Here is a 27,066-nt window from a genome sequence, read left to right as displayed (position 1 = left end):
GTTAATTTGGAACTATACACATGTATACACACCTCTCTAGACAAAAACAGTTCTAACAGCTTAAAAGAAGTCAATTTATTTGTACTCATGTTATGTACCTAGGTTATTCTACGTGCACATACATACAGTACACTTCAAACCACCTGCTACCATTTGTTTGATTTTTCTACAATTCCTTCAGGAAGTGTAAACTGAAAGATTTCAGGTCATCCACTATATTGTATTCCTCTTCAGAGTATGCACAAAAGATGATTTAGGAAACTAGAGACACAGTTTTAAAAGTGTGAACTGTCTAATGAAGAGGACATGAACTTGCCTGTTCAAGAAAGGATCAGATCCATTGTTTGTAATAGATCTCATATCTTGGGTCATGGCAGCTGTGCTCACAGCTGTCTGAACTGCGGTCATGTTGTCAGAGTCCATGGGGAGCTGCCTGCACAATGCAGCTTCCTGAGAAGGCAAAAATATATAAGGGAAAGAGGGTTATTCCAGCAGTTCAGAACCACTGCAGTCTTAATACAAGAAAACATGTAATATATATCCACATTTTTATTCAGGAAAGTAATTCTAAATGATAAAAGTGAAGATTATTTGTTTATACTGTGAAGAAAACTGTGATGTTGTAGACAGGAACTGTCTACCTGTGCTGCAGAATCTACTGGAGGCCTCCCATAGTGAGAGAGGCTTCCAAGAAAGGCGGTTGATGCCCAAAGCCTGTCAGTATTCAAGAGGTATCTGGCTAACACCCACGGTAACAGGCTTTAACTTTTGGTTAGCCCTGACGAGGTCAGGCATGTAGACCTGGTGCTATTTGTTAGTATGTTCCAACAGAATTATTCTACTCTGTTCTACTCTACTCTACTTTGTCATCTAGTTGCTACTAGGTGACATATTTTGCTAGGCACCAAAGCAGAAGATTCTAACTTGCAATCCAAAAGCATTTAACAAGTTAGAAAGACCACTGCAGCCAAGAATTTGATCCAATAATTTTTATAATGAATTCTTTGCTTAATATTAAGTGCCTGCCTGATCTATGTCTTGCATACTGTCTTAAAGATTACAAATGAGACTAAAGAAACTTGTTTCAGCTCTTCATGAAAGTTAAATCCTCCTCATTTTAGCTCTGTGAAACAACCATGACATCTAGTGGTAAAGAGCTCTAACACAAATACTGTTTTGCTCCACATAGATGTCCCAAATGAAAATCCTAGGACCTTAAAAATAATAAAGCCATATCAGTAAACCTACCCAACTCAGCCTAATTATCATCACAGATAAATAATAATCTACGCTAGGTCATGCAATTATTTAGTAAATTCTAAGAATAAAAAGAGTGAAGATTTTTGATGACTTATGTATGGTAGCTTAAATATATCAGTTTGTTTCTCAAATGACAATATCATTGGTGATGTTTTATATATAATTAAACTGACTGGAGTCCGTGAAAATGTAACATCTCAGAAAATGGGCAGACCTGCTTTTTAACTGTCTATTTGAAGACACCGAAAATATTTTTTAACATATAACAATTACATAGCAAATACAACAATATAAGCAAGGCTAACACTAGCAAGACAGAGAGAAAGAAGAAGGCAGACAAAAAGAAAATACTGAAAGATAAAGGAAGTCAAACAGTCAAAATGAAGCTGGATGGATTCAGCTAAGATTTATTTTCCTGAAGACCAATCGAGAAATTAAGTTCATGTTTCTGATACTTGGGTGGTACAAATTCACACCTCACAGGACACAGTTCCCACTAGAAAAGGTAACATCAGGACCTGATTTGTCAAAACGTAAAATACATGTTGGTTACCACTTTTCTGCCACTTCTGAAAATCAAATGCTATTTCTAAAGGATAAAATAACACGGAGGATCTTGGTCTAGATCCAAGTATCTGTCTCTTTCAGAATACTGTATCCATATATTAATTAAAAGAGGGAAGATTTAGTCTGGACATAAGGAAAAAGCTCTTTATGCTAAGAGCAGTGAAGCACTGGCACAAGTTGCCAAGAGGAATGCAACACAACATACAAAACAGCAAAATACAGTAAGGATTTCTGAAGCTCCAACTCCTGACAAAGTGCACTTGCACATAAAATCCAGATACATTGCAAAATGTATCTCTTGTGGCACTAAGAATGGCAATATTGCAGCCGTAGGCTGTGACAATGTACTCTTAGCCATTCCATCACCTCCTAGCTCCCAAATGCAGGAGTTCCTCCTGTTGGTCAGCAGAGACCATCCTTGGCACTTAGTTCACAAAGGACCAAGTGCTAGGGCACTAAAGCACAAGTTTAAAAGCCTGAATGTGATTTTCAAAACAAATAATACCAACAAAAACAAGCAACCCCCACCCCTCAGTGTTCTGATAGCATTAAGGCATGTCAGAGTGCTCTGACAGTGACTATTTGCAAAATCTTTAAAAGCTTCAAAGGATTGCAGTATATTGCATTATTCAGTGTCTCTGAACACAGCTCCGATGTAAGCTCCTTTTAAGCTGTGTGCCAAGTGAGTCTATAAATTCATTGTCACATTTCCTGGAATCCTCCTTGGCAGAACTGAGCTGCACTCCATGATCAGTTGCCAGACAGTCATTTCAGGCTGGGATGTGATGATGTGTAAAGGGAGTTTACATTGCTAGCCATTTCAGCTCCTTTTCTGCCAGCCCTCATTCTCAGAGCAGACAGTGCAATAGCTAGACATCGCTTGTGCCATCAGTGGGTCAGTCTGTGCACCAACCTGTGCAGTGGGAAATTTTCCTGTTCAGGATGGAGCATGTCAGTGAGATTTGCTCTTCAAAACCAAATAGTGACAAATCCTCATCTGCATCCCCACGCATCATTCCCTCTACAGCTGCTTTTGAGTCCCTGTACCCTTCCACTCCCATGCTTATGGAAGAGGATTGGGGATCAGAAGGCAACATCTGAGACACACTGCCTTTCTGTGACAGTCCCTTCCAAACAAGGCAGAAGATGCACACACAGAGAAGGGTGCTAGGATGTCTTCCCAGTATGGCCCTGTCAAGATTTCTAACTGACACTGCTCTAATAACTTCCATTTCCAGGAAGCCTCCTGAGCAGTAAGCACATACTCCCTTTTCCTTTGGAAAGCTGAAAGAAAGTAAAATTAAATAGATCAAGGAGAAAGAAAGCTCTTTTTGGAATGACAAAACTGAGTAAGGAAACAATTAAATGGGAACTGAGTCATACTGGTGTTCTGAAATGCACAGCCCTTCCTGCAAGGACTTGATTTGCTGTGCTGGTGGCTGTACCAACCAACGTGGTAAACAAATTCCCTGAGCAGAGTGCCTCTAGTGCTGCATGCTCCTCCAGGCTGGGAGTGCTGCTCCACCCAAGCAGCTGCAGCCAGGAATGGCTGTGGGGAGCCAGCAGCTGCTGCCTGGTGGAAAGCGGGGTTGTGACTTGCTGAAAGAATTCCTCCCATCTTGTTTGAGCTCTCTGCACCTCCTTGCAGTCACCTCGCAGCAGTGTACACACTTTACTCAGTTTTTCCCTTAGGTAGGTTATACTAAAAAAGCAAAAGCACAGTGAAGGGTCAGACCCCGGAGGGATTTGCCACATCCTTCTGAGCTGCTGCTCAGGCTGATGACAGGAAGGGCACAAAATTCTTTTGAAAAGGATAGATTTTACGTCTTGCTTCCTGCAAGTGGTGAATATGTCATTCTCTAAAAGCTAAATCAGGTCTGAAAATTGTAGTAATGCAAAGTGATACTGTCCTGCTTTATATAACGCGTAGCTCAAAGAAAGACCATAAGTATTGTATAGTTGAAGGCCTGAATAAGCACCGCATGGCCGCACTGCTGAGCATGTATTAGTTTCAACAAAAAACAAACAGTGAGCAGGCAGGAATACCCACCCTTGTGTTAATTGCTCAACTGTTTTGATGCTTAATTTGCTGTTGTCCTGAAGCAAGAACAGGACCAAAGAGAGTAAAAATAGTGGAACATGTTACTAGCATGATAAAAATATGACTAAACTCACACCAGATATGCCCACTTTCTTCCATCTCTTCTATGTTCCCTATTATGTCCTCAGTTCTGGACAGTAACAGTGAAGGTATGCACAAGGTTTAAGATTACCAATCAAGTCAGAGAACACCACACTGAACACAGTCATTCTACACACACAGATGATGTAGCACAATGTAATTCCCATAAATTAGGGTTAATGAAAATTGAGCATGAACACAAGACAGCATCTGCAGAGTTTCTGCACTCAAACCTGAACCATAAAAGTCAAATTCATGACGTGAGCCAGTAAAACATGTCAGAGACATTAATAGACTTGTATCTGCCATTCACCACTGTTCAGCAAGGGCATATGTTTAGCTACAATACTGTTTCCATTCACCAAGGATGATGGGAATAATCACATGTAAAGATAGGAATGTGTTACTTCAGGATTTGTAAAAGGACATAATTTTAATGGTTTTTTTTTTTTGCTTTTTTTGTACAACTACAAATGATTGTTCTGAATTTTGTAAAACATCGTTTCCTTCAATTCTTCTATGCTTAAAGGAGGCAAAAGTGAAAAAAGTAAATATGAAGCAAATACGTCATTATAAGCTGTTTATACAAATATTCTCATTGCAGTGAAAAAATGAAACGTTCTCTGTCTTTTCACAAAGACTCCATTTATATTCATTTTTTGTTATTTTCACCTAAAGCAGTAGTTAATCACGACAACAAGCAACAGTGCTACTATTTGCACCGGGTAAAAGAAAAGTTATTGAGCAAAATAGAAGTGTATCCTCAACGTTACCTGTCGCATTAACTCCTCCTGGCGCATCCTTATTCGTTCCCTCTCCATTTGGATTCGCTGGAGCCTCAGTTTCTGCTGCTGCTGCTGCTGCGCCGTCAGTGCATTGGGCATGTTCAATAGGCCTGGCTGTGGAGTCTGGGAAGGACAGCTTTGCTGTGAGATGGATGTGTTGCCTGTTATTTGGTGCTGGTGATTCATAACTGCAGGAAAGAAATCACAGGTGTGCTCAGTGAGTGGCGGGGGGGGCACATAAGTCTGAGGTGGGAGTACAGTGGGACACAGGTGATCAAAGAGATATCTCAAACCAGATGGGGATGTGCTCTGCAAGAAAATGCACAATGCATTTGTCTTCCTAAGTAACCAATACCCATGCTGAAATCCTATTTTCCTGGAAACAGCTTCACATCTGCCTGCTGATATGAAGTAGTGAAGGAATTCATCCTTTTGCTTTGCTTGCATGCACAGTTTTGACATTACCTCCACTTTACCTTTAAATAAAACATACCAGTTCTCAGAAATGCAATATCCTTTGTGAACCACAGGGTGAATTGTTCCTCATTTCCTCCCCTGCCTTCACATTTCCAGGAAAAAAACAAGTATGGTGCCTGAAATCAGTTTGAATGATAAGTGGTAGCCACATACCGCTTTAAAAATTCACTGACATTTTTGCAAGTATTCTTTCACTAATGAGGTGACAGCATAACTAAGAAAGCATCTCTTTTTTAACAACAACACCCTAGATAATAAAGTACTTCTCAGAAGAGCTACTTTATCTTTCTTCCCAAGGAACTGAGATTTGTTTCTTTCTTGTCTCTCACTCACTGCTCTTACCATATGAAAACTGAAATCTCAACACAGTTCTCTGCTTCTCAGAACTTGATCTTTATGCTGAGTTCGCATCTAACACTGTAGGATGCAGTACAGCAAGAACTCTTGGAAGTGTGCACTGAAAGAGATGGGTTGATAATTTCAGAGTCTGAAAGCTCTCCGAGCTTTCTGCCAAATCAGGTATTGTCTGTCATTCTGCAATTGGAGGTATGCAGGCATTGGGCCAGGATACATTTTGCCATGCTTCATTAGGCTGAAATATTCATACGTGCTTACATCAGATCTGAACTGAATTTTCACAGAATAACAGAGTGAATCATAGAAATGATTTGGGTTGGAAGGGACCTTCAAGATCATCTAGTTCCAACTCTTCTTCTGTAGGCAGGGACACTCCTCACTAGACCAGGTTGTTCACAGTCCCATCCAGCCTGGCCTTGAGTGTTACCACAGAGGGGACATCCACAGCCTCTCTGGGAAACCCGTGCCAGTGTGTCACCACCCTCATAGTAAAGTACCTTCTCCTGATATCTAGTCTAAAACTACCCTCTTCCATTTTAAAGCTATTTCCTCCTGTCCTGTCTCTACATGCCTTCATAAGAAATCCCTCTCCATCTTTCCTGTGGGTCCCCTTCAGGTCCTGGAAGGCTGCTTAGGCTCAAGAGCATCAGCTCCCTCAGCCTGTCCTCACAGGGGATGTGCTCCAGCCCTCTGATTTTCTTTGTGGCCCTCCTCTGGACCCACTCCAACATCTTTCTTTCTGGATGACCCAGTATCACATAGGTCCTAGCACTGTGGGGTCATCTGAGAGCGCAGTTATGATATTTTAGCTTCAGTGGCAAATTCAGCTCGAGAAATAATCCAAGCTAAAAGAAGCCCTGCAGTAATGTAACCTTTCCACTGACTTAGGGTATGTGGTCCACAGACAGCTGTATCCACAAAAATGACATCATGCTTCCTCATGAAACAGGGGTATTGACTGTTACCACCTCTTCCATGCTCAGCTGCTTGCTCCTGCCCACAAGTCATCCTTTTACTGGGCTGGCCAACACATTTCTGTAGCTGTATAACAAACTAAAAATTGCCTGAAGCTAGAAAGGTATTTTCTAGTTAGACAGGTTCCTAACAAAAGCACTGGGTAGCTGTGAAAATGTTTATGCTCAGTGAACACAGGAGAACAGATGGGAGAAATAAACTGTTTTCAGGGAAGAGGAAAGATGGACAAATCCAGCTTTTCACTGGCAAATCTCTAAAGGACAGCAAACTGCGGCGCCAAGAAGGAAAGGTAGGAATGAGAGATGGGTGCAAGAATCAAACTACTTTTGTAATGGAAAGCTTTGAAACACAGAGGATCTAGTCTCATTCTAATTAAAATAATTAAGAAATATTATAAGTACAATTATATGAAGAATATCAGTGTAAATCTGGTGTTAAATTTCCAGTACCATAAACACTTCAGCAGGAATTTAACTCTTTTCACATGTGTAAACATGAGTTTAGATCTTTGGCATGTCAGTGGTTGGTTGACTGACAGGACAGCTACACTTACAATCCAGGCTGGCTGAGGGATTACACCACAATACAGTCAGTCTTACATATAAACACTGTTTTCATCTAAGCAGCACATACAAATTATAGAACCAGGCAAAGTTAAGTGAAGTCTAATAGCGTGTATGGTGAATCAGGGCTAGAGCCTGAGTTGTAATACCACTTGCCATGCTACCTACTGCCTTTGCTTTAAAACACTCCCCCTTTATCAGCAGATCTGCACCAGATCTGTAACAGCTGAAACTACAGATGCAAGAAGGCAAAGAACAAGATGATGAGTATACACTGAGAAATATTTCTCCCAGAGTTATGGTCCCCAGTAACTCTCAAAGTCATTTCTTCTCACGGGGACAGAGAACATTTTCATCCAGTCAGCCCTAACTCTTACAGTAACTTCCTTTCCTTTCAAGCAATGCTATCCATTATTACATATGATCAAGGAATTACAGGAAGCTTAGTACAGTAAGTGAAGCATTCCTACACCAGACATTAGAAGTGTAGAAATTAAATTGTACCGAATTACCTACAAGTCAAGTGTGTCATCTCTCATCATATTTCCCCGAAACAACAAAAATCCTACTCTACTTCCAAGAAAAGGGACTTATGTCACCTGGATTTTTCAGTGCAGTAGATACACAGAGGCAAAAGAGTAAGAGCCATCCTCAGCCAAGTCCACCACCTGTATTATTGGGTTCTGCTTCTCCTTCTATAAGTACCTTTCTCCTCAGAGGAATGTAGGTCTAAAACCTCTGGACACAGGTCCAGAGAGAAACTGCTCTGTTCAAAGCTGCCACTGATTGGAATAGAATTAGATAACAGGAACAAATTCAATAGTTGTCATTCGAACCTCTTGGCACTGTGTTTCCCCCCATCATACACTGTTAAAAAAAAAAAAAAAAAAAAGAGAGAGAGAGAGAAAAAAAAAGAGAGAGAGATTCAGATAACTCTTCATTCAGCTTCAATATCAGACATCTTACTTCATAGCAGACTAACAGTTATGGATACACTCAGAAACATCAAGTCATCGAGTACAGAGAAGTCATGTATCCATGCTTTCAAACAACTACAGATAGCTCTGTAAAGGTTAAGATAAAGCCTAACTTAAAATGAAGCATTAAATTGATATACTGACAAAATCACTTTTTTTCCTAATCATTCAAAACTATCTGATAAATAGAGATGTTGAGATCTAGCTTTTGATCTTATTAACCACCTAACGGCATTATTCCACTAGAGTTATTCTTGAGTACAATCACAGTAATGTCACAGGCAAATCATATAGATGGTTTACTTTTGCAAAGACACATCTAGTTTGTGCGTATGTGCATGGATACATAATGCACATTAAATCAATCTAACCCAGCTCAAAACAAATATTAATGGAAATAATGTTAGTATAAAATGGAAACTATTATGTGATTCAATACAGAAAACAAAGCGAAACCAAAATCCAGGGGATTCTGTAGCACCATCCACAACAACTGCTGCCTTCAACTGGTCTAAAAAATATATCCTAATATATCCAAAATGTTAATGGAACAGTAATAATAATAATAAAAAACCCAAATAATAATTAAATAACGGCAGAATGCCAAGTACTCTTAGGCCTCAGTTCCACTGAAAGCCACTGCACATAGTTACGTGCAAGCCTTTTGATAATGTGTTAAATGTTAGGGTTCTTCTTTATTAGCAGCTTAAGTACTGTGGAATGGGTTCTCTGCAAAACAGCCCATCCCAATGATCTTCCAAACTTCTGCACTGTGGAAAGCACTGCGCATCCCCTTCCTGGGGGACACTGTGGGTCATCTCAGACAGAACACAGCATCTCCAGTTTGAAGCAATTGCACAGGATAAATCATGAGGGCAAGGCCATGCTGTGCTTGGAAGCTGAGGTTCTCATTCCTGTCCCTCACCATATGTAGGCAACTTACAGCCAGTGCAACTTTCCCAAGTACAGTTCTTGGCCCACCTTAGAAGCACTGTGTACTCTCAAACTACAGCTGCTCTGTGTACCAGCACCAACCCACGCAGTTCCCTGTTATCCTTCTCATGGCTCACACCAATAGAGCTTGAGGCTGAATGTGGCCAGGCACACACTTGCTGTTGCATGACTGATCTATGACAGTACCAACATGTCCACTGGAAAGCATGTTTTCCAGAAATGATGTTCTGCAGAATGTACTCCTGAGGGAACATGGTTTGAGAAAAAAGTTCAATGAGCTGTTTCCTGCAGAAGAGTATTGTTGCTGCAGCTGGGCTAGACAGCGCTCTTTTCAAAACTAGATTGCATACATATCCACATACAAATATATATGCACACAGATTTCTCCATGTGTACAGAGCCCAGCACAGAAGATGAGTAAGCAGAAAGGATGTTATGATGTCACTGGGAAAAGTGTACTAAAATGACTGGGATAATAATATTGGATATAATCCCCAGAAATAATATAGATGTACTGGATAAACTATAGAGAAAATAGCTTATGGGTAATCTTACGTACATAGAGTTCCTGAGTCAAGATAGGAAGCAGTCATGTAAAGCATGATCATGGCTCTCAGGAAGGACTACTTACAGAAAACAAAACAACTGAGAGCAAAATGTCTTCAAACACCAATTAAAAATGTAACTGAGCCATTCAGGAAAATGATCGAAACAGTAACCACCCACAGCATAGAACAAATAGATTGGCTCCAGCTAAATAAACTGCTTATTATGAGGCAGGCAGTCTGAGAATGTCATCCTGTAGGCAAAAGAAAGACTGATCAAAATTTGCAGATTGTACACAGTGGACAAAAGACTGTGAGAAACAGAACCACTTTGTATTTTTTGGTGCCAGAGACACCCTTGGGCATCTTATTGTGTTATACAAATGTAGTGATGGTTGGTATCAGTCATTTTCAGTGGTTTGCTATTGCACAAGCAAGCACATTTACAGATTAAGCAACCCAAAGACATTCTATGTCCTCCTGACTTATCTAAGACAAAAGTTCTTCCTGTTCATGGTGCTAAGAATAGCATTCAGCACCGACATCCTACAGAGAGGTGTCAGGAGTGAAATATAATGAATTTTCAACATGCCAACTATACGGTTTTATTTGGGGTGTAGATTTTGTTCATTCTGCAGATGAGTACTAGCCATACCTAATAGGTGAGGATCACTGCTGTGCTATACTGAGGTCACTTTGGGTCTAGAAACAACTTTATTACCTGTAGGTGGTGCAAAGTCCATGCTAGTAGATCCTTCCAGGCTGTTTGGAAAGCGTGCAAACATTTCTAAAGCATCTTTGCAACATGCTTCCAGAATCAGAAGTCCTGGAGAGTATAGGGCAGACAACCAGCGTGTCATTCAATGTGGCTTCTCCAGAGGCACTTAAATGCCATTTGATCCCCATTTAAAGCCTCCTGGAACCCAGAGACTACAGCGCAGAGCCACTCACTTCGTTCTGTGGAAGTGCATTATCGCTAGCTTCAAGAGGGCCATACCAGCCCTGAGCTAGATCTTTCTACAATTGCAGATGTAGGTTTCTCTGCATGATGCTCCAAAGACAAAAAAAGACAGCTATACTGTGTGAATGCAGACTGGCTTACACAAAAACTGCAGCTTCCTACATCAACAGCTGTTATCTGTGAGAAACTCTGACATGACAAAACCAAAGGACGTATAGGAACATCCAGGTCAAAGAACACAAAAGTTTACCAAAGATGAATGACGTTCCCACATTCTCCTCAAACCTAGTTGTATCTGGAATAACTGAAATAAATGATGCACAGCAAAGAAATTTGGTGATGTTACAAAGCCAGAGACAACACAAAGAGGAATGGGCAGTGCTAACACTAATACTCCAGCACTCTCAGTCTTCCTAAATGTACTAACAGCCCAAAAGTTCTGCAGTTCATCAGAACAGTTAAGGACACCAAATGATGCATCAGAAAACCTAAGGTAGTATTGCTACAAACTTAAGCTGCAACCAGGAGCATTTGCCACTGAAGTTTTGACAGATAAAGAAAGTGCAAAAGGGACACCCTTTTGATTCTTTACAGAATCAATACCATTCAAATATGTGGTCACACTTATTTCTCAAGCAGTTGTGCCACAACTTACAATCACTTAAAACCTCTTCCCCCTTTTTACTCTGAAGCTCCCCCACCTCCCTGGCCTCCTACTTTCTGTGCACAACATTACGTGTAGCACTGGATAGGCCTTACCCTGAAAAGCTCTCTACTTGGGCAAAAAACATGACCAGGCAGAATTCCGGACTCCTCAGAAGATGTGCAGAAAAGAACAATCACATAGTAACAGTTATTACATGACCAAGAGTTTTCACTGCTTTTAACTTTTTACTGTGTGAGTTCTTCAAACAAGAGAGAAAAATACTCTTGGAGATGACAGTAGGTTGCTTTTCTGGAAGGTAAGTTGCAGTGGTATGCATGGGGAAAACAACAAATTATAGTACCTGGAATATCTTCAAGTGGGTTTGGTATGTCTGATACTGCCTAGATTTCAAATTAATAGCGAATCTTTAAGTACACTACTTGGAATGGAAAGAATCCCAGCAATGGAAGAACTACCCATGCAAGCTCATTTTGAGAAAAGTCTTTTACTTCACTGCTTTTCCTGAAATTAGCCCAAACTGTTACTTATTCTCTTTTCTACTCTTAACTTAATCAGAGTTGAAATCCTATACTGAAAAGTTTGGTAATGTTTTCTTGTGTGTAGCTGCAATCTCTTTGTCCCTGAAAGTTTGAATGAGCCCTGACAAGTCAAAGGAAAATCTTGTGTCAACAGTTGTGAGCAACCTTAATGGCAAAACAACATTCTACATATGTCTGTTTCATCTCTGTAGATCTTGATCTACAGATCTCAAACAGCCACATTTTTTGCTACCTAATTGGATTTGTTAATATCTGCTATTTTATATTTGAATTCCGAATTTATATTTGAATGCCATTAGGAACGTAACAGAGTCTGAGTCAAAAAAGAAAAACTCACAGTTGTGGCTCCAACTAGACCGCTCAATATGAATACTGACTCCAATTCATCTAATAAATCAGCAGTGCTTTAGCAGCTCTGTTCAGTCTGTGTTCAGACTTAGAAACTCTGCACTGCTTCTAAGAGGTCCGAGGCTAGTTACAGTCTTCAAGAAGCTTGAATTCCCTAGCCAGGGTTTGGCACTCCCAGAGGAACATGTCTAAGGTTCTGCAAACAAAGGAAAAATCCAAAAAGCTCAGCTCCATCACTATAAAGGAGATTGGTTTTAACATAGCAGATGAAAAGCAGTCACCATTCTAGCAAACTGATTCAAGGTGCCCTTGAATTCAATTCCCTTTGGGAGAAACAAATTTGTTTTGCAAAATGAACTGAGTCTCTTCAATAAACAGCTGTTACACAATTTTCCAGATCAAATGAAAGCGAATAAAAATGTAGAAATAAGTTCCAAACATGAAGTGTGTGGCCACAGTTTCATTGCAGTCCATGGAATTGCAACAGTTTAGTTCACATCTCAATCCTACATAATTGTCTTTCTCCAGTTAGATAAAAAATTAGACAATTCTGTGCTTGTTTTTATGTAAATTACTGAAGATATTCTAGTGAACTAGTTTTTCTGACATTGTGTCAGACTTTCCTGTTATATACTAAGTTCTGGGTACATACTAAGCAAGGATTATTTTGTGGGCAAGGCAATCTGCAAGTTGCAGAAACCAAAACATGCAAATGTAAATTGTTTCTGACATATGTGTTGAACTGATTGTACCAACTTTTATTATTTTAGTGTCAAAAGTGTCTGGATGCAGTTCTGGACCTTTTTCTCTACTTTGTTTACGGGCAGTCCAGATCCTAACTCACATCAGCTGCCAGCGCCAGGTGTCACGCAACACAATTTAATGAAAAACATATGTCTATAAAGGTTAAAAAAAAAAAAGAAAAAGAAAAAGAAAAAAAAGAAAGAAAGAACACAGCTATATTACAGTTTTGACTTAGTCACGACACTGTGAGGAAAAAAAGACTGAGCTCCCCTCCTTTTCTCTCTCTCCTTCTGCCAACAAAGAACTGCTTGTTTTGCTTATTTCCCAGAAACAGTGTTAGCCTTCCAACAAGGTCAGCAAAAAATGCTGCTTTTCATTTCTGGTGCATTTTGTTCCAAAAATCTGTAAAGTATTAAACCAAAAAGTTGTACTATCCCAGTACAGAGAGTCTTTTATTCAGATTTCTGGGCTGAAAATAGCTATAAGGAAATTTCTCAACAGTTTCAACTGTTACATTCTGTGATACACACATGTAACTAATTTGTTAAGCTTCAAGCTTAAAAAAAAAAATTACAGGTGCTCCACTAAATCTAGGATTTAGCAGGAAATTATTTAAAAGATTGCAAATTTACTCTGTAGAAACTTAAGCACTTCTTCTTAAACAATAGCTTAATATGTAACAACAAATAACAGAAGAGGCCTCTTGATGGGGGAGACACCATTAATATTAATGAACAATTACTAATGGCCATTACTGTTTAAAATATCATTACATTACTTTAGCTTTCAATTGCTTTGTGTAATCTTTAGCTTTTGCATTCCGCCTCCAGTCCTGCATTGGCACATGTTTGGACTATTAACCTTGAAAGGAAATGCTTACAACAACAGAAACTTCTTTGTATTGAAATTTTTAAAAATGACAGGTTTTGAAAAAGCACCAAAAACTCTTTAAAACCTTTTACCATTTCACATTTAGTAGATGGCTGGTTGCTGGTATAAAGATGTGTATCCTCTGAGACATCTGCATTTATTTTACCTAATCTTTAATTTAATTTCCATTCATCTCTACAGCTGCTAGCCCCTGTCCTTCAAACACAAGTAAACTGTCAATTTGAAATGTGCACAAGAAATTACTTGTTGGAGGCTTAACTATAAAGAACAAAAAAATGCTATTTTCCAGAGCTGTGTTGTAAAACCATCATTCCAACAGAACGCCTAAGTCCTCTACAACTGTTTCAGCTCTTACACTGTAAGATTAACTGCTTCATTAATGAGAAGAAGTTGCCAAAATTGGTCACATTGACCCTAACCAAATTGTGTCAGTTTGTTTCAGGATATCCAGTAATTAAAAATGACCTGAAATATGAAGCCTTTCCACTGTGCAGGTGGTGAGTGGGTATGGGCTATGCCGAAGGCAAAACGTGTTCTTCTCTACGCTACGTATTTGTAGCCAAATCTCCATGCAATGCAAACCAAGTCTTGCAAAATCCAGACCATTTAATGTACGCCTGTTATCACTACAATACATACTGCCTGTTTTCAAACACCTTGGGAGATTCTTATCTCCAGATCACTTTGACACAGTAACCAAAACTGTTTTATCACCTTGAAACAATAGTAACTACACCTCTTTTATCCTGGCAGGATATGGAAACCTTGCTTCATGTGTTTATTGATTTAAACAGGAATACTGCATTGTTTTACTGGCTGGATTTCCTGGCTGATTTCAAAAAGAAAGCAGATGCAAATTGTCAAAACTCCCACTTGTCTTCGACTCAGTTAAATTACCTTGACCAATGCAGACGAATGCTGCATTTTTAAATTCATGGACAAATCCCTATAACTGAAATGGTTATCAGTGTTAAGAAGCAAAAACAAATAAAAACCAACACAACCACCAAAACACACAGCATGATCTCCTTATACTTCTTACTGCTGTTAAGGCAGACTCGCTTCCTTAGCTTGGACTTGGGCACTCCCAGAGAACAGTTCTGTCACTTCAGTCAGCCAGCAGTTAGGCCATTAATTTGGCTGCACTGCAGCTGCTCTCTCTTTCATTCACAGGAAGTCCACGGAGCTTTTTCTCCTAATTCAGGAATCTACATCTGATGCTTAAAATAAGGCTGCACAGATACCCCTCCTTCCATGCAGGATCTTCACTTCTACTGGACTAATTGAGCTGACTGGTAGTATGCAAGCAGAATTTCATCAATCAATCAAAAATTCTTTTCAGACTGAGCAGACCAGAGATCCAGACAGCACCAAAGTAAATGGCATTTATGAAGCACTTATGAAGAGGTGAAAAATACAGTACTTCTGATTGTCTTCACTTAGAGGCTGATTATTTACCATGTGGCATTCCATTAATGAAACAGTTGAAGACCTGCTGTTAATTCAGTCCTTTCCTTAGTATATCTATCTACAAACTGCTTTAGGAAAAAAAAAAAAAAAAAAAAAAAAAAAAAAAAAAGATAATATTTAGAAAAGTCAGACCAAGCAAGCCTGAATATTTTCTAACAATGCTTGCAACGATGAGCTTTCAGTATGAGACAGATTCCCCCTTCCATTCATGAAACTTCATTTAATTTAGTGGTCTTCTGTAAGTAAACACAAAAGCTACCTAGTGTGTCTTAATTTTATGCAAATTTATCAAGATGCATCAAAGAAAGAAATGCCTTTAGATGTCTCTCATATACAACATTTAATAAGCAGTGCTTTAAATGTTGGTGAGAAATCCAATACTTCTAATGCTGCAAGGAAATCAGTATATATAGACAACATAAATCTAAACATAAATGCTATAAGGAAACCAGCACATACAGACAACACAAATCCACAGTAAGAAGAGAAGGTAGGCAAGTACAGTAGATTTTTTTAAGGTACATCTATCAGTTTAATTTTGACTACACATATATTTCAAGCATAAACATGTTAGGACGTGGTATCTCTTAATCATCCTGTGCTTTTGATAGAATGTTTGTATGTGCCTTTATACACTCACTAGCAAAGTTTGCTCAAAGAAGTTTATAAACCAAAGCAACAAGCTGTACAGAACACAGCGTATTTTCCATCTCCTCATCAGAAGCACAGTGAGGAATACACATGTGTTACTAATTGGAAGCACAGATCAGTATGCAGACCTGGAATACTTAAATCCATTTCTTGTAGGTGGCACATCTTCAAAAGAAAAACTTTTAAAGTTCCTACAGTACCAAAAAATATGAAGGCAAAAGACAGATGAATAGACTTCAATTGCTAAAAAGTTATAAAATGATGGCCAGAAGAGTGATTTAGCTTATTATCCAGTTTCCATTTCTTCCCCGATGTCTGCAGGATATTGGCACAATCACTTCTGGCTAGAGGTCTCACCACCAGACCAAAGAATTGCTCCATTCAGTGTCTGAGTAGACCCAAGAAGGCAACATTAGAAGTAGCACTGTTGTTTCAAAAAAGAGCAGGATGGTATCTGCCTTCCATTTCACCAGGATGATTTCAAAAGAGATAGATTCACCCTAAGCACATTCACATCTATTTTAAACAATCACATGAAGTATTCAGAAGGCACTGTATCCTTTTTAGATACATAAATACTTAATATAAACACATTAGATATTACAAAATTGTGCTGATGTATATCTAATTAATTGTAATCTAAAGACATGAAGTGATAGGATGAAAGGAAATAGCTTGAAACTGGAAGAGTGTAGATTTAGACTAGATACTAGGAATAAATTCTTTACTGTGAGGGTGGTGAGACACTGGAACAGGTTGCCCACAAAGGCTGTGGATGCCCCCTCCGTGGAAGCACTCAAGGCCAGGCTAGAGAGGCTGTGAGCAACCTGATCCAGTGAGAGATGCCCCTGCCTACAGCAGGAGGCTGGAACTGGATGATGTTAAACATCCCTTCCAACACAAACTATTCTATGATTCGATGATTTTATGTGACGCTAAATTTAAGAACAGAATGCAGAAAGTGCTACTCTACTCTACTGTGCAACTAGACTTAATGCTCCTAACGATACATCACAGAATACCTTTAGAAAGCCACCAGTATGAGAAAAATGTCACCAAAACATGTTGACAAAAAATGTTCTTGGTGAATTAAATTTGGACACTGTGGTAACTTCTACACATTTGTAGGGAACTAATGTTTAGGAAATTCCATCACAGACCAGAACCACTGTGCTAAGCACTGTTTGAATACCCAACAGTTAAAATACTCTGTCAATAAATGTGAAGAGTATTGAATGAAATACAGTCTATATGTGATGTAACAGATTTCGAATTCTATGGAAATGCAACTATTGGGCATCCCAAGTCCCTTCAAGAATGGACTGTTAATTATGTGTTATCTTTTATTTCTAACCTTTTGTATCCTACAACCTTCCTTGAATATGCAAGTATTTCAGCACATGATATGCCCCTGATTAATCTTACTTCACTTCTATTGACAAACAAGGAAAAAGGCCTATTTGACGCTATACCAATTCATGGTATAACCTCTGTTTTTTAATGACAGAGAATTCAACAGATGTCAGTGTAAGCTGAGGAACTGATGTGAAAAAATAAAATAAACCTGCCTCTGTACTATTCTTACCTGTTGCTCATTTCAAAATTGGTCTCATCAGTGGACTGAAATAACAGAAGCAGCTCAGCTGTTAATTTTACCATGTAGAGTGACACACTGCAGTAAGCTCTTGTCTGAAGGATTTTCCTCAGGTTTCTTCTTATGTCTGCTAAGGATACAATCTGTTGCTGTCTGCTGACTCACATAACATAACCACCAATGCCTTTGTACTGAACATACACGAGTAGGACAGTTGTTGAGAGAATGTAAGAATTTTATTCTGTCATGACACTGTTCCACCCAAGTCATTCTATGACTCTATGAACTAAAATTCTTTACTTCAAGGAGGAGTATTTATTACTAGTTCAATACAGAATTAAAAACTGCTTTTGTGTAAGTGTTGTTGGTGACCACTGTCAGCCAAATGATTACTACAGTTTTCTTGGAATGTAGGAGACAAAACTGATGAACCGTCTGCACATGAATAATCATGAAATTACGAGACCAACTTACAAAAATGAACTAGAACATCAATCTAGTTCACATTTTTATGACTACTTATTTGACCCAGTTTTTCACTTTGAGCCTGTACGCTGACCTATCTGTCCCTCACTTTCTCGAAAGCCAGACCAGTTAAAACTACTGGAATCTGAACTGCAGAAGCAAAAAAATTAAAGAAAAATTATCAATCTTAATTATTTATAAAAAACATTCTCTTCCATTTATATCTTCAATATTTTCAGAATTTCCAAAGTTTTTTTTTTTCCTCGAGAATTCTGGCAAAATCAGAGGAACATAAGTTGATGCTTAAAGTTAATCCTGAAATGCTAAAAAGGAACACCAAAAAACCTGCATGTTTACAGGTTTTCAGTTAATTCATACTGCAATATAGACTTTTTACTATTTTGCTAAAAGTAGTTTCTATTAGAAAGTATTTTCTCTCACAGAACGTATCAATGCAAAATAAATAAATAGATAAATAAATAGATAAAGGAGGGGAAAAGAAGATAAAGAAAGAAAGGGGGGAAAAAAACAACCAGCACTACCAACAGCGACAAGCTTTGACCAGAAGAAACACAGGAAAGCATGCAGACAGATTATCTAATATAGCACATTGTGCAGTAAGCTTCGAAAATTATCTGGTGGAATTGTAGAGTCTTTCTACTACCTATAAATGAAAAACTATAGGAAGGGTTCATTTTTCTTTGTTCATCATCAAAAATTTTTCACAGAAGATCAAACATGTTAGAACTTCACTTCAAACGGTGCGAGTTCACTTGCTGCCAATTGTACAGAAGGAAAAAATAAGAAAGTAAAGAACATACTTTTTGGCTTGATGACAGAATCAGAACTACCCTTTTTGAAGCAAATATTACTTTGGGAAACATATTAGTAAAGGATGGCCCTTCCCTCTAGTTCATATTTTCACCACAGAAATGACATCCAGTACTCACCAAGATTTGGCTGAGACATTGCCATGGACCTCTGTGGTACTGGTGTGGAAGTAGCTGCAGGATGGTGGCTCATGTGATTCAGTGGTTGGTTCATAGCTTTTCGAGGATCTTGCCATGTTGTAATTTTTTCTATATGACTGAGAAAGTGAAGATAAAGCATAAGTTTAACAGAAAAATCCCACGTATGTTATAATACATAGTTAGGCATAAGGCCATGAAAGTCCTATTTGTGTTTCTAATCCCACATTTATTTCTCCTCCTTATCTCACACTAACCCATCTGAAATAATCTATCATCTTGCTATTTCTTTAGCCCTTACATATTTGCTTCCATCTTTCTCCTCCCTGCCATCCTGACACTCCATGTGTTACTCCTGGTTCAATTACTTTAACTCGAACAAAAGATGAATCCCATTATGATAGCAAAAATCTGTAACAGATACTCATCTTGTAGACTACTTAACTGTTTAAAAATTGCTTACCCTTCTCTTAATAGTTCTTTCTACACATTCAAATCCGGGGCCATTTTCCATACACCAAAGGATGGTCATTTTGCAGAGTGTTTTGTCAGAAACAACAGCTTTGCTCCTTACCACTCCATGAACACTTGTCTATCTCTCCAAGAATATCAGAATATGTTCTTGTTGCCAAGAGGGGCAGATTACACCAGTACAACCAGTGTGTAAATGCCAACTTCTCTACAAAGTTACCAGCAGTTTTTAATCAAGGTAGGACAACAGTGTATCCACCATTCTCCTTCGGTAAAGTCCCATGTACAAACATACCATAACTGAAAACCACAGCGAGATAACTAATAGCTGAGATTACTGTAACACATCTTTTGTCAGATTAAAGAGACAAAGGGACTGTGTTTTTGTGACAACTGAAAGTAGCCACTGAAATGTATCAATTTAGATACTTACCAGAACAAGGATTTCAAGGATGAGTATGTAACTCCATATGTGACAAACAAAAAAGACAAAAAACACACAAACAAAACACCTGAAAGCAATGGACAGCCTGGTACTGACCCCATGACTCTGCTGCACGTGGTTCCATCTCAGCATGCCCTCCTTTCTGCCCCATCAACCAGCCAGGATACCCATCACTGGCCAGATGCAGAGGCTTTCCTCTGCCAATTTAAGGAGGAATGCCTTTAAGTAGAACATATAAAGGAGGATAAAACTCCGAAAAGCTCTGTGCCTGGAAAACTATTCCGATTCACCTTTCGTGAAAGCAAAGCCTAATGTGCCTTTTACTGATCCCAGTCTCAAAACTTCTCCTGGCTTCTTTGACCTATGGTTGCATTGTCATTAAGGCTGTGACCACAACTTCAGACTTCACTGTCAGCCATCAGAATTTAACAAGCGAGTTTACATTTACTGCCACCTTACCATGTCCAAACTGTTTACTATCTCTGATGTTACCAAAATAATGTGAATTACAAGCAGGAAAAACAAACACACCCACACTAAAGGGAAAAAAAAAAATCAGAACAAATTTTTAAATAACAGAAAAAAGCTGCACTGCCTCCAAGCAGTCTGTGCCCATATCCTTCTCCTAATACTTTACATGTTACGTACTGTTCCAATGCTGCAACCGAAGATCACACTTTCACTTCACGCTCGTCTACAACTCTGCCTCTAAGCAGCTGAGTCACTTTCTTTCATCAAAGCTCTGAGCATATTTACTGTATGTAATCACGACTATTAACAAGGAAGTCATCCACCATTTTTTTCTTGCTAGCGCTGAATGATTTTATTCTTCTCTCACTGTAAAACTTAAGCACATTTGAGGCTTTTCTTCTTTTTATTTTTGTATTATTTTTCAAGTACAAGAATTCTTGTATCCAGCCCAGTTAAATGTTCTTTCTTCTGAAAGAAGTGACATTCTGAAGAAAAGATGCAGGTATAGCAATAAATTGGACATTGTTTTCCATAAATTCCAATTATACCTAAGTGAACTGAAAAGCATCTTTATTTAACACTCCATTGTTCTGTTTCTCTGGCATTTTAATTCAAATAAAGAAGCTATACTTAATCAAAGTGATGGATTTTGGAATTCCCTAATCATTCCCAAACAGCAAAACATGCTTTTAAACACAAGCACTAGCAATTAAGTAATTACTGCATCCTTGTAGTTTGTATCAAAACAGATTTACCTCTTCCCAGCATTTTTTATATGTAAACACTGTAAAATGTTCAAATTAAGTTGTTGTTGTTTTGTTTTTGTTTTTTTTTCTTTTCCTGTTAGTTTCATCATGAGAAAATGAAAACATCAACTCTTGTTAGCAAAACCTGAAGCACAAGTTAAGGGATTTATGAAGTCAGTTGTACTAAGCAATCTCTAACTTGTTTGAATGTATTCCTCAGCCTAACTCCAAGCCTGCAGCCTTTAACTAGACCCACCAACCACATACAATAAGCAGTGGCAGGAAGTGCTCTTAAAGCCACACCAGAATACTGAAATGGCCAATTCTAGAACTCCCCTGTTATCAAAGTTCCTTTCTTCAGTAACATTCTTACTCTTCATGGGCATTAAGACAACAAAACATGATTGCTCATATTCTGGTTCAGGAAAGAGCATGCAGAGTCACATACGCAGCACACGCTGAGGAAGGAAAGGAATCAAGGCTATCCGGTATCCCAAAGATAAGCGATGACAACTTAAACATACTCGCGTTGTGCTCCTGCTCTATCTCCTGCTGAATGAAGAACTGCACCCTGGTAGCTACACTTCTCCACCCTCATGAGCTTTCAGGAGGCTCTGAAATACCGCATCCAGGGATGCATCCAAGAGAAAGGGCCTTTATCTCCTGGACAAAATCGAAGTTAAGAAGCATCTCCAGTGTGCTCAGACGACCAGGAAATCCATGCAGCTGAAGCCTGTGGAGCACTGGAGCACACACTGCCTGGTTCAGTGCTTCTTTTTTTTTTGCTATACACTGTATATTTAGATACATTCAAGAACTGAAAGACGCTATTCTTACATTTTTGACACTGATCAAAAGATGGAAATCCTTATTTAGGCCTTGATCCTGAAAACCCAGCGTCACCGTAAGTTTTGCCACAAATATCAATGGAAGGTGAGTCACACTCCTAACTTTGCACAGCTTCACAGCATAGTGGATATGTAAGACAGAGCACTGGGAGTGCCTGGTTGCAGCTGGCAGCCTGTTACAATAACTATGACTTTTTAAGTCTTGCGCTTTCAATGAAGTGCATGGACTATGTGAGACTTCATTCTGATGAAGACCATTGAAATTATTCAGGTCTGTAATATGTACCTACACACGAAAAATACTGAGGAGAAAACAACTCAATAGCATTACCTGGGATTGAATCAATCCATCAACTTATCATTTCTAGAAGTGTTCATCTCAGAAGGATTTTTTTTTCTTGGCATTTATCACGTAGCCTATAAAAATGAGCCAGAAAACAAAGCTATAGACAGGGAAAAATAATATGTACTAGAAATCTTGTCTTCATTCTTAAAATGCACTACAGGGATGACAGGCCTGGAAACAGCAAGTTTTACCTCTCCTGAAATCCAAGCACTACACATTTGAGAACTTCCAGTGTCATTGAGAGAATTAGTTATAGGTGAGTTAAATCTCTGGCCACAGTATCCTCTAAGGTCTTGGCTGTATGTTAGTTCTCACAGTTTTACATATGGAATAACGTTATAAACTGTTTTACATATTTAATCCTGGTGTAACAGCACCTATACAGAAAGATAAACTAAGTATGTCTTAAATAATAAATTCTACAATAACATCTTTGTGCATCTCTTACGATGCACAAGCTCAGCAAGCAGTGAATTGTATCCCAAAGGTGGCCCCTCATCAGAAAAAAAAGTAACACAATGCTCCAGATTTCAGTAACTCAGTGTTTTATTAGGACTTAGAGAGTCTCTTCCACTTGTCATATCTAAAGTTCTGTTTAGTGCTTCCTGTTTGGGTGTCTGCTTCCTCCTGCTTTGAAACCTGTGTTTTCCACGACTTGAGCTCCTGCTCCATACTACATTTTTTCACTGCTAGGCTCTGATCACCAACTTCCACTGCAACTTTGCCAAAACAGCTCAGTTCAAATTAGCAAGCAGCAGCATGAAGTATATTCATTCTTTTTCAGCTTGTACTAACTCCAACAACAAATGTGCTTCTATGGTTTCTATTTTAGGATCTTTTTTTTTTTTTTTTTTTTTTTTTTCCAGTGTTAAAAAACTCAGACCTACTTCTCTGAAAAGAAGTTTAAGGGTAATTAAGGAGAAAGAACTGATGAGAAATAGTTTATCTTGCAAGTGTGCTCTGAACTGAAACAACACAAGCTCAGAGTTAAGCTAACTGTGTAGAACTTGTGTGGAGCCTTTTATTGGGCCTTTGACAAAGGGACTAAGAGTGGATTTTGTGACTGAGCCACATCAAAGTAAAGCTGCTTCAGGGCAAGTGGGAAGCTGATGACTCATCAACATGAACAACCCATATGTTCTGACTCATTAACTGCTCCCAGCAGGATGACAGCTCAGATTGCATTGGAGACCATCCAGTCATCCACTTCCGGCTGCACCATCGTTATCAAACATTGGGAAATCTGTTTACATCTCTGCAGGCAGAGCCAAATCATTGCCCAACTGCTCTCTGTCCTTTGTAATAAAAAAATAAAGTAAAATTAAAAAACAAAAAGAAAGGGAGGGGTGGGGGGTGCAAACAGGAAGCTTAGTCTCAAATAAGAGTCCACCAGAAGTGCTTTGGCACTGCATGATGTAGCAGACATACTTGTAAACAAAATGATAGGTTCTGAAATGTTAAAAATAATGGCCTTGATCATCACCATCCTGGTCTTTTAAGTGAGCCTGCTCATAGTGCTGCAGTGCAATACCTGCTAAAACCAATTTCAGCGAAGAGTAGCACAAAGGATCTAGTAGTAGAAGATAAATTCTGGTCATGTACTACTAACAGGTAACCTACCCAGCCCTCGGATCCAGGACCCCTCTCAGCATTCCCTTTGTGTGAGGCCTAATGACCATGTGTGGCAAGGTCAAGCGAATGAACTCTTCTGTCAGTGTGCTGAGCCTGGAAACAAACCCTGCTAATGACTTTTCAGCTAGATGTAAAGGTTGATCGGATGGGCCCCAGAGTCCCATGACTGTAAGTTAAAATAAAGTAGAGAAAAAGGCTCAGTGCAGCAGGGAATGTGAGGCAGGGCCAGACTACTCCTGTCAGCAGCAGCCTGCAGCCAGAACAGCTTGAACTGGGAAATGGATGGGTTATGTTCAGTCTATTTCAAATTCAGCTGTGGTTTAAGTGATTTCTGGAAGAGGAGGGCATAGCTGGAAAGATAAATTAGAATCAACCATAATACTTTGTACTTTTATTTTCTACAAAAGAAAACAAAAACCATCTACAATCACATGCAATTGCCTATATCACTTCAGCTTGCAGTGATGGTTTATGCAGATCTCACTAAGCTTTAACAAGCAGACACAACGCAGTTACTAAACTGATGGCATTGAGGACTTTGTTTTCCTATTGCATGTTCATTGTCATTTCTGATCTTGAAGCTGGAACATCACGTAAGTATTTGAATACTTACTACCCGCGCTCAGTACTAATTAAAATAACTTCTTTAGTGAAATAGTTACTCTTTTCCTGAATTAGTTTCAAGATTACTCGCTACCTTGAAGAGAACCTTAAGAATGTCTTACTAAGCTTCCCCATAACTGACTGATCCTATTCTTAGCATATGCTGCAGACTTAAAAAACATTGAACTAGTTATACAAATGGAAAAAAAACTCCCTTTGAGTTCTATTGACAACTTAACCTTTAGGATTTGGATGAAATTCCTATTCTTGAGAAAAAGGGAAAAGAGCACTGAATGAAACTATTATATACAACATTGTAATGGAATTGTTTAATGTATGCAACATACAATGTTGTTAACGCATTTGTTTGGTAGATGTCCGTATCATTTATATTTAAGGATACAAATTAATGACCCTAGTTAAAAGCACACTTATTTTATTTGGAGAAATAAATAGTAATCTGAAACGAAATACTCCCTTGAGAGATACACGAGACATTTTCAGATTCATGAAGTTACTGAAGCTGTTAAGTAGTCGGTAGAATGAAAATAATTAATTGTCCTCTACTTGATCTGGCAGCTGTATCTATCTTCTGTGATTCCAACTCTTTTTTCACCAGCAGAAAAGCCCTGTCAGAATCTAACAGATTTGTGAGCAATCAGACCATACATAAACAAAATGTAACACTCCTTGTAACAAGAAAGGAGAACCAGTTCATCTCCTAAATATTCTTTTACTACCAAGCTGGCATTTCCAGGAAAACCAATAATATTTTAACATATTCTACATTCTAGTAAAAACCAAAACAAAGCTGACCACCAACAAAGAACACTCCTCTTCATAAAGGATCAAAAATGTCTTCATGCAAGAACAGATAATTAATACAAACATCCAAAAACAAAGTTGGACATCAGAAAAATTCTCCTGTAAGGTTGCATCCCACTGTATAATCCAGAGGCAGAGAAGTGGATGACTTTGCAGAATTTTGTCTGAGGGTTCCCTGCAGTCTAAACTATTATTTCAAGTTCTGCATTCTGAGTCTGTTAGAAAATCACCATTAACGTCTCCCAAGCAATGTACACTTTGCATGTGCATTAAAAATGGATTTTTTTTCCAACACTGGTGTATATGAGATAAAGGAATTCATGGGTTGAACCTACTGTCATATCTATAATCTCATATTTTGCTTTTTAACTAACCATGGTGGGCTCCTCTTTCTTTGTGATCTGAAGAATTACCAAGCGCTTCAGATCACTGTGATACATTTGAGTACACTTCTACAAAAGGTTTTCAGCTGCAGTTTCTACTCCCAACTTCACTGCAGACACACCTGCAGTCTTGGTGGCCTTTGCCTCACTGTCATCAACATCAACAACTTCACACTTTCATAGTTAACCATCTAGAAAATTCCCACAGAACATGGGAAAGTTTCAAAGGGTTCATCTCCTACCAGACATATATATTCAGGAAAAAAATCACACTGCTTCTAGGGGATGAACTAACAAGAAACAAATGAAAAACTGAATGTTTCCTGTAGCATCTGCAGACTTACGTGTTTTTACTACATCCCTGCTTTTAATTTTCCAGGACACTTTGGAATATAAAAGAAGGTTTAATATATAAATGATACTTTTTGCAGTCAGCTCCTATTACCCGTTGTGTTCAGCTCACATAACTCCTGACCCACGGGTTCTCAGTACCTCATCCCACTATATAAGAATTGATTGGGGTATAAATCAATGGGCTTTTGGGTGAACTTGTTACAAATTGTGGATTTCCAAAATACTGGTTTTTTGCACTTCAGAAAATTTCAGTACACAAAGCTGTCCTACTTCAAACATTTTTTTCTTCATGATTCAAGATAGAGGTCATTAGCTGGCAGATGAATTGTTCTGGGGTCTTATTTCCACCTTCCATAGGATGAACTGATTGGCTCCCATGGAAGAGAAGTCCATACAAATAGCCACATTAATCACTAGAGTTCAGAAAGTTTGCCTTTTATAATCTGAAACCACCGTGTATCCAGGAAATCCTGCCAGACAGTCACTGTTTGCAAATGGATGGGAAATTAAGCCAGTTGCCATCAAAAACAGATGAAAAACAGGATCTGGTTAAAAGACCAAATCTTTGCCCAGACAAAACCACTCCAAAATAAAGAAACAATGTCTGCTAGCTGATAGTTGACCTCAGCTGAGGAAAGGTGACAGCTCTGCTGGCTGTACATAACCCGAGCAGTTTAAAATTTTAACTAAGATTTTGCTGAAGGAAGGGAGCTGCTGTCAATTCTGACACTGTGGGAACACTCTGATGAAACGCACTCTGCTCAAAAGTAAACCTACCTTTCCAAAGTTTGAGTATACATATGGAGAAGCAAGACTTCCCTTGAGCTGATAATAACATACAGAAATACCAGACACTTACCAGGATAGCTGCATTCCACTCATTCACAGTGGAGCGCACTGCTCAGTTAAAAACTACAAGCTCACTACCAAGAGTCAGAAGACACACTGTGAGAATGCAAGTAAAGACAATGGCCTGCAAGGAGCTCTGTCATCTTAATGAAG

At 38.8% G+C, this 27,066-nt stretch overlaps 1 protein-coding gene across 1 annotated transcript in view; it reads right to left on the bottom strand.

The window, feature by feature from the left end:
* WWTR1 (WW domain containing transcription regulator 1) overlaps nt 1–27,066 on the bottom strand; it is a 38,989-nt gene that overhangs the window by 4,105 nt on the left and 7,818 nt on the right. Inside the window, exons 2-4 of the mRNA XM_015872127.2 lie at nt 18,923–19,059; nt 4,783–4,982; nt 317–450 (exon numbers count right to left, since the gene is read on the bottom strand). Of these exons, the coding sequence (XP_015727613.1) occupies nt 317–450; nt 4,783–4,982; nt 18,923–19,059 (471 nt within the window). The remainder of the gene's footprint in view (nt 1–316; nt 451–4,782; nt 4,983–18,922; nt 19,060–27,066) is intronic.

This window comes from Coturnix japonica, chromosome 9 (assembly GCF_001577835.2).
Source record: "Coturnix japonica isolate 7356 chromosome 9, Coturnix japonica 2.1, whole genome shotgun sequence".
In the NCBI taxonomy this organism is placed as follows: domain Eukaryota; kingdom Metazoa; phylum Chordata; class Aves; order Galliformes; family Phasianidae; genus Coturnix; species Coturnix japonica.
This window is presented reverse-complemented; position numbering and strand designations above follow the sequence as displayed.